The 21,321-nt window shown below is 37.6% G+C and overlaps 1 protein-coding gene across 35 annotated transcripts in view; it reads right to left on the bottom strand.

Moving 5' to 3' along the window:
* PPFIA2 (PTPRF interacting protein alpha 2) overlaps positions 1-21,321 on the bottom strand; it is a 677,893-nt gene that overhangs the window by 124,342 nt on the left and 532,230 nt on the right. For all 35 annotated transcript variants that reach the window (XM_043966213.1, XM_043966209.1, XM_043966212.1 and 32 more), the window contains 3 exons: positions 17,199-17,420; positions 772-918; positions 96-230 (listed from right to left, as the gene is read on the bottom strand). In XM_043966213.1, coding sequence (XP_043822148.1) covers positions 96-230; positions 772-918; positions 17,199-17,420 — 504 coding nt within the window. The remainder of the gene's footprint in view (positions 1-95; positions 231-771; positions 919-17,198; positions 17,421-21,321) is intronic.

Consider the following 21,321-nt stretch of genomic DNA (forward strand, 5'->3'; position numbering starts at 1 on the left):
GCTACTAATTTGAAAGTGTCTGAGAATGAAGAAAAATGCACATTAAGTCACGATTTTTACTGGTTTCAGAGAGGAATGATCATCAAAGGATGTACCTTTGTTAAGGCTGCGATTCTCTGAGCAAGCTCAGCCTCCACTTCTGGTAAAGTCTCAGCTTTCCTCATGGTCTGCTGAAGTTTTTGCTCAGCCAACTCAAGACGTTCCTGTAACTGTCTGTTCTTCTCTTCCATCTGAAACCAGAGAGAACCATCAACAACTTATGAAGACTAAATTAGGAAATCAAACACTAGATAGATGTGGCTTGGTGGTTTAATTACTTCAACAGTTGCTAAATTAGTATTTGCTATGCAGCTTAAATTCTGTTTTTATAGAAAACGTACACATTCTCATAGCATTATAGAAATTTAAGATGCTCATTTAACAGGCAAAACCCTTATACATCCTTTTGTAAAGGGTGTCACCAAGTAATAAATCACAGCACATGAGGAAAAAAACCCCAACAACTTGGATATTGGACATCACCATGCATTGCTATGGCTTAACAATGATAAATAATACTGTCATTTTAAAGAATCACTACTATGCCCTAGTGGAAAAACAACATGAAACAATTCCTACGCTATTGCATTTTTCGTCCCATCCTTAACTGCAAATGGTGATCTAATTTCATGGAACCCTACTACCAGAGCTAATTTAGATTAACCTGTATCCTTCCAGAATGGTGAGACGTCACAGACATTCCCGAATAGAACCATGACATAGATACTGAACCTGACGTAGGATGGCTTCCTTATTTGCCAGCTCATTTTCTAGCTTATCATTCATGTCATGGATGGAAGTGGATTCTCTCTGGGCACTTAAGTAACGCTTCTCGAGAGTGGTGATTCTTTCTTCCATGTCTTCTTTCTGTGCCATAGCCTAAAGGTGATAAATATATTGAGTGTTTGGTAATTCCCATATACTGGAGTCATAAAAGTTTAGTGGCAATAGAAGAAATATAGGAAGGAGGTTTAGGTGATGTGAAAACAAAAGTTCTTCATAAGGATTCATGTTTTAGAATAAAAACAAAGCAAATGTGATGATGAAAGTTATTTGACTAATGAATAAAATGAATGTGAATAAAATGAATGCTTTTAACTTCAAATAATAAATATGGATCCTGTAAGATTTCTTGCCCCATGATGTCCATTTGAATCCATCTCATGACATAGGCAACTTTGTAACTTGCAACCATCTGATGAAATAATGATGCATATTTGCAAAGAGTATAATACAGCTGCTGACGTCTGCAAAGCAATAGTAGCGGAAAATGAATCTGGCATCTAGCACTCAGGAACACAGCAGCCGTTGGAGCAATAGCCAAATGCAAAGTCTAAATGGTATGGTGAAGAAAGGTCTCAAGAAACTCCAAACCCTGCAGTGAGCTGATATAACCACTTACCTGAAAACACTGTTGCAGGAGAATTTTAAACACTAGGGTGATTTCTTTTGTTTTCATGTTAGTCACCTATTCTTACAGAAGCAACTGGTGACACAGTGGATAAAGTGCTGAGCCTGGAGTTGGGAAGACCTGAAGTCAGCTCCCATCTCAGATATGTCCTGGCTATATGACCCTGGACATGTCACTTAACTTCTGATTACCTCAGTTTCCTCAATTATACAATAAGGATAATAATAGCAACTACCTCAAAGGATTGTTGAGAGAATAATATTAATAACACTTGTAAAGAACTTAGCACAGTGTCTGGCACATAAGTAAGTGCTCTATAAGTATTTCTTTATTTCCTCCTTTCTCTTATAACAGAGGACAATTAAGCAGAACTGAGTGACAGTGACCATTTTGGACAGTTATTTAACATTTTGCACCCATAAATTCTAAACTCTCAATAAAAAGAAGAGAAGCACAGTTCCTTATCTTTTCCTAGGGCTTAGATTGGTCAAAGCACTGTTTCATTGCAGGTTCTTTTCACTTCCATTCTTGTGGTCCTTCTGAATTTTCACTTCCTGGTTCTGCCTATTTTATTTGGAACATTTTGTACAAATCTGGCCATTGCTCTCTGAATTTCTCATGTCCATTATTTCTTATAACACTTCTTACATTGGTGAACCAAAATTTGTTCAACATACCCCTAAGTGATGGACACCTACTTTGTTTCCATTTTTTTCCTACCACAAAAGTGCAGCAATGCATATTTGTGTGTCTATGTGTGTGTGTGTGTGTGTATATATATGTGCATATACATGTTTACATATATGTATATACACACATATATGTGTAGATTAGATATAGATGTAGGTTTAAAAATAGATGTAGATATAGAATGACTCTTTTTTTTATACTAAGGTATATATCCAGCAGGGACTCTCTGGATCAAAGGGTATGAATAATTTAATAACTTTTCTCACCTAATTACAAATTGTTTTCCAGAATTGTTTTTATCAATTATAGCCCCACTAAAAGTATGTTTGGGTATCTATCCTCCAGCATTTACCATTACCACTGAGAACTTCCATCCATCCATCCATCCATCCATCCATCTATTCATTCATTCATTCATTCATTTACTTATTTATTTATTTATTCATTGGTCATCTTTGCCTAATTACTTGTGGTGAGGTAAAACTTAGTTGTTTTAATTTGCAATCTCTTATTAGTATTTACCTGGAACATTATTTCAATTTTTCTAAAGGTTTATATTTTTTTCTTTTGAAAAGAGTTCATATCAGAGGTAGCAACCCAGCTGAATTCTCCCAACATTCCTAAATTTTAAAATAACACCTCAGACCAAGTGGAAGAGCCCATGAAAGGTCAGGGTGAGACATTTTTCCAACCCACAACAATTTAGGAGGTTGGCATGAGACGTCTTGTGACACGGGTTTTAGGGTCGGCCTGGAGCTATTCAGGGAGCACCTGGTATGTTGGCAGTATTTCTGATAACAGTTTCAGAAACTCTCAGTCAAGTGAGAGGGTATAGCACAACTGTTCAGAAAAAGATGCCAGGGGACCCTGAGCTGACAATGGGTGCAGGACTTGGCACTGTTTGGCAATTCTATTGCCTATAAGCAGTTCTGGGTCTCAGTTCCAGGGCATAGAGGAATGTTTATGGTCTATGACAAAGGAGCAGGGGCCAAGTTCCAGGGCTAAGAGAAGCACTAGTAGCTGTGACTACAGGAGAATAATGTCTCTTCCTAGGTAAAGATTAGATCACAGATCAGGAAAGCAGTGATCACACCTGTTTCCCTGATCACACCAGTTTGGAAGCACTAAAAACATCCAGCCCCCCACTCTCATCCCCAAAGAACTAGCACTAAAAAGAATGGCACAAAAAAGCCTGAAGCTTGGGGCAATGCTTTTCAAAGCCCAGGTGAGAAGAGTACAACTTTAATGTAAAGTTCAAAGTCAAGAAACAAGGTAGAAAAAAAATTATCAAACAACAACAAATGTTACCATTAAAAAAAAAAACAGCTACTATGGTCACAGGGAAGACCAAGACATAAACTCAAGAAGATAACATGAACACAGCTACAACCCAAGCCTCAAAGAAAAATGCGAATTGGACCCAAGTCCAACAAGAAATCCTAGAAGAGTTAAGGAAAGAGATGGATGGTAGACGAAAAATTGGGAAAAGAATATAATGAAAGAAAATTTTGAAAAGAAAATTATAGCTTGCCAAAAAGAGGCACAAATGATACTGAATAAAATAACATCTTAAAAAACAGAATTTGCCAAAGGGTAAAATAGGTACAAAACTTCCCTGAAGAAAATGCTTCCTTAAAAATTAGAATTGAGTGAGTAGAAGTTAATGACTGCATGAGATATCAAGAAACAATAAAACAAAGTTAAAAGAATGAAAAACAAAGAAAATTTGAAATATTTCATTGGATAAATAACTGACATAGAAAACAGAACAAAGGGATGTTTAAGAGTTTTTGGACTACATGAAAGCCATGCTGAAGTAGTCCAGGAAATTATAAAGGAAAACTGCTCTGGGGCAACTAGGTGGTGCAGTGGATAGAGCACCGGACCTGGAGCCAGGAGTACCTGAGTTCAAATCCGGCCTCAGACACTTGACACTTACTAGCTGTGTGACCCTGGGCAAGTCATTTAACTCCAATTGCCTCACTAAAAAAATAAATTAAAAAAAAAAAACAAAAAAAACTGCTCCAATATCCTAGAAGCAGAGAATAAAATATAAATTTAAAGAATCTACTGATAACCACCTGTAAGAGAACCCAGAAGGAAAATTCCTAGGAATATTATAGCTAAATTCCAAAGCTACCAGGTCAAAAAGAAAATACTTCAAGCAGCCAGAGAGAAAGCATTCAAATATCATGGAGCTACAGTCAAGATAGCACAAAATTTAGAAACTGTCAAGTTATAGGAGTGGAAGGCTCAGAATATTATATTCCATAAGGCAAAACAGCTGGGATTACAACCAAAAATAACCCACCCAGCAAAACTAAATATAATCATTCAGGGGAAAAAATGGAAATTTAATGAAATAGAGGACTTTCAAGCTTTCCTGATGGAAAGACCAGTGCTGAATAGAAAATCTGACTTTCAAATATATGAGTCAAGGAATCCTAAAAAAACTAAATGTGAAAAAGAAATCATAATGTTAATGTTAAATTGTTTACATTCCTAAATGGATAAGTTGACACCTGTAACTCCTAATAACTTTATCATTATTAGGGTAGTTAAAAGAATTCTACATAGATGAGGGCATTCAGGGCATAGACAGGAGTGATTCAATTACCTTGTGATGATGTAAAAAATAAATGGATGGTTGAGAAACAGAAAGACATACATTCACAATTAAAGGGGCTAGAGAAGAATCTAATATGCTTCAGATGAAGTAAAAATAAAAACAGAGGTAGCAATCATGACCTCAGATAAAGGAAAAGCTAAAATAGTTCTAAATAAAAAAGAGATAATCAAGGAAACTACATTTTGCTAAATGATACTACAGACAATAAAATGCTATCAAAACATTTTACAGCAAGTTTCTGTGATAATGCCTCATTTCTCAAATATTTAGGGAACTGAATATAATTTAAAATAATAAAAACCATTCCCAAATTATAAATGGTCAAAAGATATGAACAGGCAGTTTTCAGAAAACGAATCCAAAGCTCTCCATAGCCATATGAAAAACTGCTCTAAATTAGTATTGATTAGAGAAATATAAATTAAGAGAATTCCAAAGTAAAACCTCACATCTATCAGAAATGTCAAATGCTGGCAGGGATGTGGGAAAATGGAAGGGGGGAGGGGAGGAAATACAGTAATGAATTGTTGGTGGAGTTGTAAACTGGTCCAACTATTCTGGAGAACAATTTGGAACAATGTGTAAAGGGCTATAAAAGTGTGTATACCCTTTGACCCAGCAATACCACTACTAGGTGGTGAGATCAAAGGAAAAGGAGAAGGATCCATATGTACAAAAGCATTTTTAACAACTCTTTTTGTTGGGGCAAAGAATTGGAAGTGGATGAGATGCACATCGACTGGAGTCAACTTCACAGAGATGGATAGGGCATGAAGAAACCAAAGTAAGTAAGAAGTCTTCCAAAATTCCGTTTGACATTGTATTCTATTGTGAAAATATGGAAAGGCAATTTATATTATGATTATGTTTTTCTCAATAAGCATCTTTTTCTATTTCTTCAACTAAAGTTCCAGGATAAGAATCAAATGATTTCGGAGTTGGAAGAGATCTCAGGGGCCATCTAGTCCAGCATGTACTTGAAATAATTCCCATTATAACATACTTGAGGGCTGCTAGGTGGCACAGTGGATAAAGCACTGGCCCTGGATTCAGGAGGACCTGCGTTCAAATCTGACCTCAGACACTTGACGCTTAGTAGCTGTGTGACCCTGGGCAAGTCACTTAATCATCACTGCCCCTCAAAAAATAAATACATGACTGACTGACTGAATGAATGAATGAATAAAATAACATAACATACTTGAAAAATAAGTCACCCAACCTTTTACATGGTGCTCTTTGTTGATTTTGTGTCTTAATTTGCATCTTTGGAACTTATATCTATGATCCATGACTCTGCCCTCTGGGACCGAAAAGAATAAATATACCCCATTTTTGTGACAGCTTTTCCAATTGAGTCCGGGCTGAAAGTCTGCATTTCCTTCAATTAGGTTTTCTTACAGAAGCAGCTCAACACCCTTCACCATCTTGTTTGCCCTCTTTTGGATGTCTCCCAGCTTCTCGATGCCCTTCTTAAAATGAGGTACTAGAACTGAACAAAGTATATCAGATGAGGTCTGAGAATATTAACTTTTATCTATGTTCTACTGTACTTTTATTTATGTTGTGTTAAATATTTTGCAATTACATCTGGTACAGTTGCACTTGGGAATGTTGCTAGCTGCTGCTGGCATGTTTGACACCTCTGCTATGGTGGCAAGAAAAAAAAAAGCATTTTCTAGTATCTATTATGCATTAGGCATTGTGCTAAGTACTTCACAAAATATTATCCCATTTGATCCTCACAACAACCCTTGCACTATTATTATCTTCATTTTACAGTTGAAGAAACAGAGGCAGACATGGGGGAAGTAAATTCTCCAGAGTTACAGAGCTAATGAGTATCTGAGATTGGATTTGAACTAATTTTTTCCTGCTTCCAGGTCTAGCACTCTCTATCTACTGTACCAACTAGCTTCCTGGATTCATGCACCATCTCTGCCACATAATTACTGAGTGATCTTGGGCAAGTCAGTTAACTTCTGAGTGGTGTTTCACTCAAATAGAAGAAGATCCCTGAGACTACATATTGACCTAGAAAACAACAACAACAACAACAAATTATCTAAGTTGGAGTATATTTTTATTTATTTTGATAAATACTTCCTAATTACATTTTTTTAAGTGAGGCAATTGGGGTTAAGTGACTTGCCCAGGGTCACACAGCTAGTAAGTGTTAAGTGTCTGAGGCTGGATTTGAACTCAGGTCCTCCTGACTCCAGGGCCAGTGCTCTATCCACTGCACCACCTAGCTGATCCCTAATTACATTTCAATCTTGTTTCTGTAGCACCCTGGAGTTCTGCAGACCTCATGTAGGCTGTAGTCCATGAGTCTGACACCTCAAATCTAAGGTTCTCTTTAAGACCATATATTGCAGAGAAGGTGCCAAACCCGCAATGTTTGGAGTTGGCTCCTCTGAGTTCACCATACTAATGAAAATGTAGGTCCATTCTTTATCCCTGTAATGAGCCATCACCATTTCCAAACCAATGGTAACTTGTAAGGAGCAAGTGGCCTGACATCAGATTCTTGCTATCATTGTAACTCAAGCATCACTATTTCCCTGTTAACTGAGAAAAATAAGGTTAAGTGACTTGCCCAGGCTCACACAGCAAGTATCTGAGGTCAGATTTGAACTCACATATTCTTGACACCAAGACCGGCACTCTATCCACTGTGCCACCTAGCTGCCCTAGATAACTATATAAACACATTCTATTAGTACTCTCAGGAATTCACAGAATCATAGGATTTAGAAACTGATGAATCCAGAGGCAACTCATCCAAACATGTAATGGATGAAGAAACCTAGGTCAGTGAGGTCAATGACTTGCCCAAGGTAACTCAGCTAGTAAGGAATAGGACCAATATTCAAACCTGGGTCTTCTAACTCTAGATTCTCTTTCTACTATATCATTCTTGTTTCTCAGATTTTTTTCTACTTCTTAACAATAACAACAAAAATTCTTAGTAGAGACCTTGTTTTTCTGTATATTTCATTCACAGTACTTATTTTTGGTAATATTCTGTCAACTTGACTTTTATAAAGAATACTGGAATTCCTAAATTACTCTGGTAGTCAAAAATAGATTTCACATTTAGCCTTCCTATTCAAAGCTCCCCCCCCCCCTCTAATTGCTGTTTGTTGTTGCTGCTGTCTGACTCTTTGGGACCCCATTTGGGTTTTCTTTGGCAAAGATACTGAAATAGTTTGCCATTTCCTTTTCAAGCTCATCTCACAGATGAGAAAACTGAGGCAAAAAGAGTTAAATAACCTGCCTAAGGTCACACAGCTAGTCTGATGCTGGCTTTGAAGTCAGGTCTTCCTGATTCCAGGCCTAGACTTCTATCCACTGTGCCACCTAGCTACAATGTGTATATGTGTGTGTGTCTCTATATACACACATATATATATCGTGTATTTATACACTATGTGTACACTTATATGTGTGTATACACACGTATAGATATACATACAGACACATATATACACACACACATATATACACACACACATATAAACACACACACAAAATGTCTGTTTATAATTTGTTTTAAAGAAGTAAATTTAGCAGAAGCACCTAAACATCTTTCTCTTGCTCATAAACAAATGGGCTATCCCCACTTGCCAATTCTGGGGCAGTCATCTACATGGACATCAGACAACATCCTATCTGACTTAATTTTCTTTCTGATTCGATGATCCATGTGAGGGAATTGGTTTTTAACTGCAGGCTGTGTTTCTATAAATAAAGTATGGATTCACAAGTCAAAGAAACAGCACTTGCTCTCTGTGTCATTTGGAAGAGCTAAAATAGGAAGCTATAACTATTCACTGAAAACAGCAACCTTGGGAAAGAGGAGGAAGGAGTAGAAAGGTTCAATTATATTATGGGCTGTTACACTCACACTCTGGATCTCATAACAATGAAATTACTCCACTGTTTTTCTTTTAAAATGCTGACCTCCTGCAATGAAAATTTAGCTGCCGTTTAGAACAAGTAGAATCCAATCTAATTCCATTTAACTTTTATTGATTTCCTACTCTGGAAAATGTGCTATGTTCATGTCTCTGGGGCATATGACAACGAAGGTGGCATGATTTAGGGGGATGTGTTCTGGGATTGTGACAGAAGGTCTGTGTTCAAATCTCAGCTCTGTCACTCACTCCCAGCTGACTGTGGATCAGTTACAGCCTCTCTGACCCTCAGTCTCCTATTTAAAATTCTTGGGTTTGACTAAATTATGTCAGATTTTCAACTGACATAACCCCTATCCATAAGGTGTTTATAAATTCACTTGGGGTAGGCTATAGGGAGCTATCTCAGAAGTAAGCACTTATTATTATGCTTATTATTCTTGAGAAGTCAAAGCAAGGCTTTCTAAGAATCCACAGAAGCAGATTTACAGTGTATTTACTGTTTGCGGTCTTCAAGAGAAAACTATTTGATCCAAGAAATGATGCAAGTGAAGGATTTCAAATGGCAGAGATGTAAAGGTAGAGGATTTAGGGAAAACTGACTAAAGGCAGAGAGACAAAAAATACTTAGAATATGTTTGAGGAATGTCAATTAGATTAGTTTGGTTAGAGCATATGGCATGCGGGGTTGGGGTGAGGAGGAGTAGAAAGAAATGAAGCTGGAAAACCAAGTTGAAACCATACTGTAGATAACCTTGAATAAGACGTTGTGGAGGGGACAGCTAGGTGGTGTAGTGGATAAAGCACTGGCCCTGGATTCAGGAGGACCTGAGTTCAAATCCAGCCTCAGATACTTGACACTTACTAGCTGTGTGACCCTGAGCAAGTCACTTAACCCTCATTGCCCTGCCCCCAAACAAACAAACAAAAAAAGAAGTTGTGGAGTTTGGAATTATTTTGTTGGGAGGTGGGAGCCATGGAAGACTTTTCAGCTTTACTTTCCACCTCAAAGAATACCTCTTTTTCTTCAAGACAGAACTGCAGCCCAAGTGCCATCTCTGATAAGGATGCTTTTGAATCCTTCAAACAACCAGCATCCTTCCTTTCAAACTAGCTGATTTTTATTATCTGGAAACATATTCTGTATATACTTAAGAATATTGTTGGATCCTCCATTAGAATTTGAACTCTTGGTTTTGTTCTTTGTAGTTTCAGCTTTTAGTCTCAGCACAGGGTCTGGCCCATAGGAGGTGCCTAGTAAAGGCTCGTTGACTGATTGATTGAAGTCATGCGAAGAGTCCTTATGATTAGGAGGAATGTTTTAGCAGCCATTTGTAGCAAAAAAATAGATGTGTGTGTGTGTATATACACGTATAACATACATGTGCATATAATGTACATAATGTATGTGTCTATACATGTGTATTTCATACATACGAAAGACAAACTAAAAGACATGTATGCACACATATATGTATATGTATGTATGTATGTATGACTTAAAATAAAAGAAGAGAGGCTGAGTGGGAAGTTAATTGTGTAATACTCCACATGGGGAGTAATGAGGATCTAAACTCGAGAGGCACTGACGGAGAGAAGGGAACATATGCAAGAGCTATTGGGAAAGGAGAATTGAGAAGACTTTCCAACTGATTATATATGAAAATAAGAGAGACGAATGTGTGGGAAAAAATTAATTTCCATTTGGAGGTGGATGACCAGGGGGATAATGGTCCCATTAACAAAAATTGATCAATTCCATTTTCACATTTGTTAAATATTTATTCTGTGTGTGTGTGTGTGTGTGGGGGAAATGTTCTGGGCACCGGGGGGAGATGTTAAGCTCAGATAAGACAGTTCTCTTCTTTGGAGTTTAGTTTTTGTTGTTTTTGTTGTTGGTTTTCTGTTGGGGTGAGGAAGGGGAAAAGATAAGGCATAAGTATGAAATGATTCTAAGAAACAATATTATAAGATAAGTACATTAGAGGTACAAGGCAGTGCTATGTGGTATCTTAGAGAGAAGTTCCTAATGAACTACAGAAAATAAGAAATATAAGAACTTCAGTAATTATAGGAAATTATACAAAATAGGAAAGCCATTAAGAAATCTAGGGGTGTGTGTGTCTGTCTCTCTGTGTGTATATGTATGTATGTATGTTTGTGTGGGGGGATAACTTTATTTTTGACTCTGTTTAGCTTCAAGGGCTGGTAATACATCCAGGTAGTGGTGTTCTTTGCAAGAATGAAAATATCAGTCTAGAGTTCCAGGGATTAGATTCAAGATATAGATTTGGAAGTTCACAGCACAGATGTCATGGCTGAAACCATTACAGGTCTAAAATTGCTAAGCATAAGACAGAAAGGCCAAGTACAAAAGTTTAGAGAAAGGCTCCTTGGGAATGTGAGATGGAGAATGGCAAAGAGGAAAAGCTTTCAATGATGTAGGTAAGGTAGAAGTAATCAAAATAACTATGAAGAGAACCATATAAGTCAATGTCATGGAAGCCACGTGAGAAGACAATGTGAAGAAAGAGAGGGGCAAGCAACAATATCTAATGTTGCAGAGGTCAAGGAAGATGTGGATAAGGGCAATGGATTTGATGATTAAGATGTCATTTATTGGTAACCTTGCAGAAAATCTGAGATTTGGGGTAGAGTGGAAGCTAGATTAAAGGGGATAATGATTGGTGGTGATAGTGAGGAAATTAAGATAGGGGTCTAGCCAAAGGTGAGATGTAGGATGATAGGATAGTAGAGCCAAGGGATTTCTTTTTTCCTTTTAAATAGAAGAAAACACACCATGTTTGCAGGAAAAGAAGGATCCCTATTTTCTTGCAAAGCTCAGCTGAAGGACACTTTCTAGATCAATCAGTGAATAAACTAGGATCTAATAAATGTCTGCCATGCACCAGATAGGCACTGTGATCCATGAAGTCTTTCCTAAATCCCCTAGTTACTAGTGCCTTTATTAATTGGGGGATATAAATAATTTGTATTCTTTAACAAATCACATATCTATGTGCTTTGTATTTTGTACATTCTTACAAATACATGTGTATATATGCACATTTATGGAATCAAGAAGACATCTTCACAAATTCAAATCCAGCTTCAAACACTTACTAGCTCTGTGACCCCCCCCCCCCATCCCCTGCCCAGGCTAATCACTTCACCCTGTTTGCTTCAGTTTCGTCTGTAAAATGAGCTGGAGAAGGAGATGGCAAACCACTTTAGTGTCTTTGCCAAGAAAACCCCAAATAGGGTCACAAAGGGTCAAAAAAGAATAAAAAAATGACTGAACAAATGAAACACACACACACACATATAAAAATGAACACATATATAGTGTCTTCTTATGGAATGTAATTTCCTTGAAGGACCAAGGGTTGTTTACTTTCTACATTTGTTTCCTCAGTATCTAACACACAACACATTTAAAATAAAAATGTATTGATTGGATTTCTGGGGTGGAGCCAAGATGGCAGAGGAAAGAAAGTGAGCTCTTGAATTCATGACACAATCGCTCCAAAAAACATCCAAATAACACCATAGGAAAATGCCTGGAACACCAAAACTCACAGAAGAATGTGCTGAAATCATCTTCTAACCAAGAATGGCTTGGAAGGTCAGAAGGAGGGAGCTGCTGTGCTGAGACAGGAGTCGAGCCCAACCCCACAGTCACCCTGACACAGATCCAGTCCCAGGAAAGCCTCATCAGAGAAGGAGACCCCCAGAGCCTCTGAATCAGCTGAAGCATCATCTGGAACTAAGCTCACAGTCTGGTGAGAGAGCTGAGCCCTGGGTAGGGGGGAGACTACAGGGCTCTATGCTGGTGCTGAGGTAGAACTTGGGTTTTTCACCCCTGCTGGGAACCAGGAGGCAGGCTTGAGGAGCAGTGGCCCAGGTGGGGGAGGGGCACAGGCTCGTCGGAGCTAACAACCACAATACATAAAGCTGGCTGATTAGCAAGTTGGTCTGGGGTCATCTAGGAGCAGGGAACAGGCCAGGAGAGTGAAGAACCTGATCCTCCTTAATTCATACCACCTGGGACTTCTTAAGCTTGGGATACTGCAGCCTGGAAACAGTGCCCCACTTTAAGGAGCTAAAAGTCAAGTAAAAGAAAGGCAAGATGAAAAGACAGAACAGTGAGGACCATGAAAAGTTTCTTCAGTAACAAGGAAGACCGAAGTGCACGCTCAGAGGAAGATGGCAACATCAGGGCCCCTATATTAAAGCTTCCAAGAAAAATATGAATTGGTCTCAGGCCACAGAGACACTCAAAAAGGACTTTGAAGATAAAGTCAGAGAGGTAGAGGAAAAAATGGAGAGAGAAATGAGGGCGATGCAGGAAAGACATGAGAAAAAAGTCAACAGCTTGAAAAGTCAAATGGAAAAGGTCTCTGATGAAAATAATTGCCTAAGAATTAGGATTGAACAAATGGAAGCCAGTGACTTTATGAGAAACCAAGACACAATAAAGCAAATCCAAATGAATAAAAAAAATAGAGGGCAATGTGAAATATCTTCTGGGAAAAACTGCTGACCAGGAAAATAGGTCCAGGAGAGATAATTTGAAAATTATTGGTCCACCTGAAAACCATGATCAAGGAAAGAGCTTAGAAATCATCTTCCAAGATATTCTCAGGGAAAATTGCCCTGAAATTCTAGAAGAAGCTAAAATAGAAATTGAAAGAATCCACCAATCACCTCCAGAAAGAGATCCCAAAAAGGAAAACTCCTAGGAATATTATAGCCAAATTCCAGAGCTCTCAGGTCAAGGAGAAAATATTGCAAGCTGCCAAAAAGAAAGAATTCAAGTACTGTGGAGCCCCAGTTAGGATAGCGTAGGATCTAGCAGCTTCTACATTAAAGTACCGGAGGGCGTGGAATATGATATTACAGAGGTCAAAGGAAATGGGATTACAACCAAGAATCACCTACCCAGCAAACCTCAGCATAATCTTTCAGAGGAAAAAATGGGACTTTAATGAAAAAGAAGACTTTCAGATATTTGTGATGAAAAGACCTGAACTGAATGGCAAATTTGACTTTCAAATACAAGACCCTAGAGAACTATAAAAAATTGGAATTGGGGGACATACCTGGGGTCGTATAGTGGGTGACTGTCTTGTGTCTGAGGGCAGGTTTTGGCTCTGATCCCCCTGGCTCCAGAGGTGGTGCTTTGTTCACTGTGTCACTTAGCTGCCCCATGATGACATCCTTAGGGTTAAATTGAGGAGTGAGGGGAATGCACTTGGGGAGGGGGAAGGACAGAGGCAAAATCCTACATGAAAGAAACAGGAAAGGGCTTATGCAGTGGGGGAAGAGATAGAAGAGGAGCAGGGCAGTAAATGAATTCTACACTCATCAGAAAAGGCTCAAAGACCTTAAACTCATCAGAGTTGGCGGAATGAAGGACTAATATACACACCCAACTGGGTGGAGTAATCCATTTAATCTGGGCAGTAAATGAGCCTAACACTCATCAGAATTGGCTCAAAGACCTCAATCTCATTAGAATTGGCCCAAGGAAGGAATAATGTACACACTAAATTGGGTGGAGTAATCTCTTTAACCCTGCAGGAAAATAGGAGGGGAAGGGGATAAAGAGAGAGGGGCAAAAGAAGGAAGGGCAGAGTGGGGGAGGGGACAGACAGAAGCAAATCCCTTTTGAAGAGTGATAGGATGAAAGAAGATGGATAATAGAATAAATATCATGGGGAAGGGAATAGGATGGAAGGGAAACAGTTAACAATAGTAATCATGAAAAAGAGAAAAGGGGGAAAATTTTACAAAAAATATTTATAGCAACTCTTGGTAGAGACTAAGAACTGAGAATCAAGGGAATGTCCATCAATTGAGGAATAATGGAAAAAGTTGTGCTATCTGATTGTGGAGGAATGGTCATGTGCTATAGGAAATGACAAACAGGATGATCCCAGAAAAACCTGGAAAGACTAATGAACACTGATGTATAGTGAAGTGAGCAGAGCTGGGAGGACATTGTGCATAGTGACAGCAGTATTGTTCAATGAGCAATTGTGAATGACTTAACTACTCTCAGCAATGCAATGACCCAAGACAATCCCAAGGAACTAATGAGGAAGCTTACTATTCACCCCCATAGAAAGAACTGATAAAAAGAACACTTGTGGATTGTACATATATAAGCTGGTTGCAATCTTGTGGAGGGGGGAGGAAAGGGAGGGAGGGAGAAAAATTTGGAACTCTAAATCTTATGAAAATGAATATTGAAAACTACCCTTACATGTAACTGGAAAAAAAATGTTTGTTGATAAAAAAATGTATTGATTAATTGATTGGTTGATTTAAAAAAAGGAAGATACATGACAGACATTATATATACACACACGTTTCTTTGGGCCTTCATGCCCCAAAAGCTTGTTAGTTAGGTTAGCGACCAACATTTATGAAAAGCACAAGGATTAGCTACAAATTGAGTGAAAGGAGACAGATGGAGTTTGGCTCTAAAGACTAAAGAAGAGGAGAATTTTTAGTAGAATATTACTAAAAAAGGAAGGAACACATTTTGTTAGGGAGGAAAAAGGAGGTGATTTTAGGTATACAGACTTGAAAATAGGAATGCGTAAATCATAAATGGGTGACAGCAGGCAGCTGTGCCTGCATATGTAGTTATAATTTAGATTATTTGGAGATGCATATTGAAGTTTGCTGACTATGGTTATTAGATAGGTGAGAAGGAAATCTATGCTGAAAGAACTTCACACACACTCCAAAACAAACTTAAAAAGGAAAGATAGAGTCATGTAGAGGACTGAATAGAGCCACTAAGAACTTCATTTTCTTTTCACCTTTTATCCTCTCTAGTTTTTGGAACAAAGACATTAAACTCCCTGAGACTTCATTCTTAAAATGGGGATAATGAAAACATTGTTAGTAACTACCTCATGGAAATACCGAGGACCTCAAATGAGATAATGTATGCTACGCACATAATAAATTTGAAGACATTATGCAGCCATCATCTTCCTTACCATCCTCATCCTTAACTCATTCTCAGTTTTTATGGAGTTCAGGTAGAAATATTCCTGGGTTACTCGCCTATTTTTTTGTTTGTTTGAATATAATTCCCATGGATAGATAAAATAACTATTTTTTTTGTAGTTTAATAAAAATAGGATGCAAGCTCATCATCTGTATGCTCATAGAAAGCATTCAGGGTACATTGCCAGTAACATATATGACAATAGGGATGCTATAAATATTACTGTTATTATTAGTACTGATATTATCTCATTCTCTTCTCTTTCAATGGGATTCAGATAGAAAAATAACAAGTTAATATCCTGCTCTTCACTATTTTACATTTACTATTCCATAGATTATTGCACAGGTGGATAAAATAAATCTTTTTTTGGTTGAATAAAAAGTACTTTATTATTATCATCTGATTCTGTGAATTATTATTCTGGAAAGGATCCCTAGCATCTGCAAATTTATACTCTAAAAATGCTGAGGCACTGACAGGTAAGTGACTTGGCAAAGTCAGAGGGAAGTCTTGAACCCAGGTTTCTCTGATTTAGAAACCAAATCTCCATCTACTACAACACTGTTGCCTTACTATTATTATTGTTGTTGTTACTGCTATTACTAATATTATTGATGCTCAAAGACATGTGGTAAAAAAACTTTCACTTTTTTACCACATTCCCCCCTTTGCTTCCATCAAGGAAACATTCTGTTTCTTGAGGAATGTGGTAAAAATGTGAAAGATTTTTTTTTTTACCACAGACATATAATGGCTCTTGTAAAAAGTAGTGTCAAGAGAAAATGCAAAGTTTCCCTGATCCCCCGAATATTTCATATACCTTCTTCCTGACCTGGAAGATGCCTTTAATGGGTGACACAGACTTACTTTCATACCTTACTTAGTAATGCAAATATTTGGGAGCAAGAATAAAATGACTAAAATTCACATGATGGTATATACCAGTGATATCAAAACCAAATAAAAATAGTTCCCTATGGAACCACTGAGTAAGCATATTGAGTAAGAAAACTTCAACCTAACATTCTCTATATTTTTTTGTATTTTTATTTATTTTGTTAATCATTTCCCAATTACTTTTTAGTTTGGTTCAGGCAGGACAAGAGAGTTTTATGGGCTTCTTTGGGCCATTGGGTGGTGTGTTCATCACAACCAATGTGTACTTCTCATTCTGGATTATTTTCTGAGAGCAAGTTTTAAATGAAGGGAGAAATTAAGAGGGATTTAGGACCTTGGAGAGTGTGACAATGCAAGCTACAGGGGTAGCCATGACTTACCTAGGGTCACATAGTAAATTGCAAAGGCTATATTTGAACCCAGGTCTTCCTGATTTCAAGCCTAAATCTCTGTCTTCAAGGCAAAACTGCATCTGTGACTATTATGATTCAAACCAAATGATACTTTTTTGAGGGCGAATGTGAGGAATGCATGTTATATAGTATGATATGATAGTAATAATATTCATTGCGAACTGCTTACCTCTCTAATGTCCCTTTGATATTTGGTGTTCATTTCCTCTGTTTTAATGAGATCTTTTCTGGCAGTCTCTGCTTCTTGCTCCACCTCTCCCACCCGGGAAGAAAGGGCTGCTAGGCGTTCTTTCATTTGGACCATCTCATAGTTTTGCTTTTCAAGTAATTCTTGTAGCTCCATCACTTGGCTGGTGTCATCTGTTGAGTCTATGGATCCATTGGACAAACGCTGCAAGGAAACAGAAAATAAAAATGCCACAGTTTTATCTTCTACCTTAATTTAAGATGCAAGATTGTAAAAGACTGGATTTGCCATATTTCTCCTCCTGAGAAAGAAAAACTTATAAAGAAAGTCAGATTTACATCTTGAAATTAAACAACTATTTTTTTTTTTTGGTGAGGCATTTGGGGTTAAGTGACTTGACGAAGGTCACACAGCCAGTAAGTGTTAAGTGTCTGAGGCTGGATTTGAACTCAGGTCCTCCTGACTCCAGGGCCAGTGCTCTATCCACTGCACCACCTATCTGTCCCTAAACAACTAATTTCTAAAAATAAAACAATAATTGATATTAAGGTATTTTATTTAGTTATACAACATTAATTAAGGGCTAACTTTATACAAAGCAGACTACTCTCAGGACGGGGAAAGGTTTGAAGAGTATAGAAAATTGAAATAAGAAACAGTGATTGCATTCATGGAGTCACATTCTAACAACATGATTAAATATACACAAAGATCATTTTAATATTCAAAATTATATAAGTACATTAGATATGTACAGGGGGCAGCTAGGTGGTGCAGTGGATAAAGCACCAGTCATGGATTCAGGAGGATCTGAGTTCAAATCCGGTCTCAGACACTTGAAACTTACTAGCTGTGTGACCCTGGGCAAGTCACTTAACCCTCATTGCCCTGCCCCCCACCAAAAAAGAAAAAAAGAAAAAAGATAAGTACAGAAAGGGGAAGGTCATTACAGTCTAGGAGCAAAGCCTCTTGGAGAAGAACCATTTATGTTGTGTTTCAAAGGATGTGCAGGGATCTGGCAGATAATGGGAGAGGAATTAAGTTTAGGAAATGAAAATTCATAAATTTAAAAATAAGTGAGCCATTCTTAAATAATTTCATTTTTATTGTGGTGTCTAACAATTCGAGAGAAACATCAAAACACTATGACACTCAAAGCGATTGCCATTGCTTTCATTATTTCCACAATTTGAGGGGTTCTTGTTTTCCATTTTATCTTCCAGTGAAAGATAAAAATAGATCTTTCAGAATACACACTGATAGCCATCTTTCAGGTGTTCTTCAATTCAGTGACAATGGCCTTCTAGCTATCCTACCAACAAGACACTCCATTTCTTGGCTACAGGCATTCTTTCTGGTTGTCTCTCATGCCTTTCCTTCCTCCACTCTGATCTCTCTGGCTTGCTTAAAGACTCAGCTAAAATCCCACCTCCTACAGGAAGCCTTCCCCAATACCTCCTAAGTCCAGTGCTTACCTTCTGTTAATCATGTCATACTTATCCTATATAGAGCTTGCTTTGTATTTTTGTTTATATGTTGTCTCACCTGTTAGATCGTAAGCTCTTGGAGGGCAGGGTTTGTGCTTTACTTTTTTTTTGTATCCCCAGAATGTAACACTGTGAACGACATGTGGGAAGTACTTAATAATGTTTATTGAATTGAAATGAATCTGACCTAACAAGATCAAGAGGCAGAAAAACAATAGCACAAGAAAAATCTTATGATTTCTTTCTTATTTTCTAGATGACAGAGAAAGGCAGAAACAGTCAATAAGATTTTCTTAAATACCTAACATGTGCTAGCAGCTGGGTGGCAGAGTGGAGAGAGCACTGGGCCTGAAATCAAGAAGACTCATCTTTCCCAGTTCTAATGTGGCCTCAGACACTTACTAGCAGTGTGACCCTGGGCAAGTCACTTAACCCTGTTTGTTTTGGCTTCCTAGTCTGTAAAAAGAGCTACAGAAGGAAATGGCAAACCACTCTAGGATCTTTGCCAAGAAAACCTGGAATGGGGTCCCAAAGAGTTAGACATGACTGAAAATGACTGAACAACAACAACAGCATGTCTTAGGCACTGTGCAAAGCAGAAAGAGACAGAAAGAAAAAGAGCAGAGACAAAATGGGAAGGCCAATTATCCTGAAAACTAAATCATGGAATAAATCAGAGAAATGGAAAGAACCCTAGAGAAATGGAGGCTGTAAGAAATTAAGTGACACTTTCAAGCTTGATATAACTTGTGAGTGGGTAGAGCTTTGTCCAGAACATGGCATAGCTAATTTTCAGTGTTGTCTACACTACCCTGAGTTTTCTCTAAGCAGAACTGTTATGAATGAACGTGATTCTTATAGGGTAGAATGCTTAGTGAAAGTTGTATAAATGTTTTCTGGATTCCATTGAGGTTGATTCTAATGGATAAATTAGAGAATGCTATAAATTAGCATGGGCTCTAAGCCCAGAAGAAATTGGGCTAGGCATGGAAGACATTAGGCAATTTCAAGTAGTATAAAATCAAACTTATAAATGTAACCCCTTGCCCTCCATTGCTGAGTCCTGATGCTCACTGCCAAGATATGCATAGTCTTTATATTACTTGATAAATGGAGGCAGGGCAGAGTCATTTTTCAGGTTATTAATTTTTATGGGTCTGATGTTTTTATGAACTTATCCTATTACCTATATACAGTTCATCAATCTGATGTGAATCTATCAGTCTGAATCACTTTAAAGCTATGATTTATGAGAAAATTCACACATACTCATATGCTCTCAGTCAAATTAACAGAGAACACATTTTATTTCCAGGACACACCTTCCATTTACCCCAATCATTATTTTCCATTTGCAAACATTAAAATATGAATTACGATGAGGAGTAAAGTACATTCTCAGATTGTCCAAAGAAACCGGTCAATTGATTTTCAATACTGTGTTAAAACTACTTGAAAGCATTTTTTAAAAAGCTAAATATAAAAATGGGAAAAACTTTAAAATACAACATATATTAAGGACAGAGATTATTTAATGATAAGTTATTTCTCATATAATTTAAATCTCAAGAACTTGAGCATCTGGCACAAACAGCTTGCATATGTATGTTTGCTGAATATGTTGAACCTCCATTTCAGTGGGGTTTGGGGACAGAGGAGAAAAGTGTCAATCTACATTCCTAGGGAACTGCTTTGTATCTTGGCACCTTGTGGCTAGAATGAAGGTCAATAACAAGAGGCTAGTTTGAGAGCTATAGATGTACCAACAAAATCTAAAAACCCCAAGACCACCTCGAGTTAGGCCTCTATGGTGGATCTAATGGAAGATTTGGAGAAAAATTATATAGGACTAATACTGACTGTACCACCTAGCTGTCTATCATCCATGGTATCTATATGCAGAATGTAAGTTTTTTCCTTATCTTTTCTGTGACTATTTTTACTACTGCCTTGTTTGGCATCATGATCATAACCTCTGCTTGTAAAAAAACATTCCTTTAAGGCACTATCCTAGTGTTTCTTTTCACTTTTGTGCCAATCTTTATGTTTCAACCATGTTTCTTATAAATAACATATTGCTAGATTTGGTTCTCCAATTCTTTTGCTACCCATCACCATTTTATGTTAACCCATTCCATTCACTCTCAGGGTTATCATTCAATCAACAAGCATTTATTATTCACTTGCTTGCGACAAATCCTGTGCTAAGCACTAGAGTAACAAAGAAAAAGCCAGAATTCCTTGCCTCAAGGAACTTATGATTAAAAACAATAACAACAACAATATAAACACCTCCCCCCAAAAGGAATACTGCTATATACTCAGCAGAACATTAGGTAAAAACTGAATATGAATTCATTGTTCTCCACTTCATACTACATTTAAAAGTATATGACAAACTAGATGGGCTTCCCATCCAAATTCATGACATCATTCAGGAAATCCATGATTCTTCTATGTGAATTGTTTAGACTGAATGAGTACATTGGGGAGTAATTAGAACAGATAGCCCAGCAGGTGACTGCCAACTGCTGTTATGCCTATGTGAAGGCTCCTAATTCTCTACCTGTTTCCTATTCTACTCTCAGTCAGGAAGAATTGATGTTTTATTTTTTCCT

The sequence above is a fragment of the Dromiciops gliroides genome, chromosome 5 (assembly GCF_019393635.1).
Source record: "Dromiciops gliroides isolate mDroGli1 chromosome 5, mDroGli1.pri, whole genome shotgun sequence".
In the NCBI taxonomy this organism is placed as follows: domain Eukaryota; kingdom Metazoa; phylum Chordata; class Mammalia; order Microbiotheria; family Microbiotheriidae; genus Dromiciops; species Dromiciops gliroides.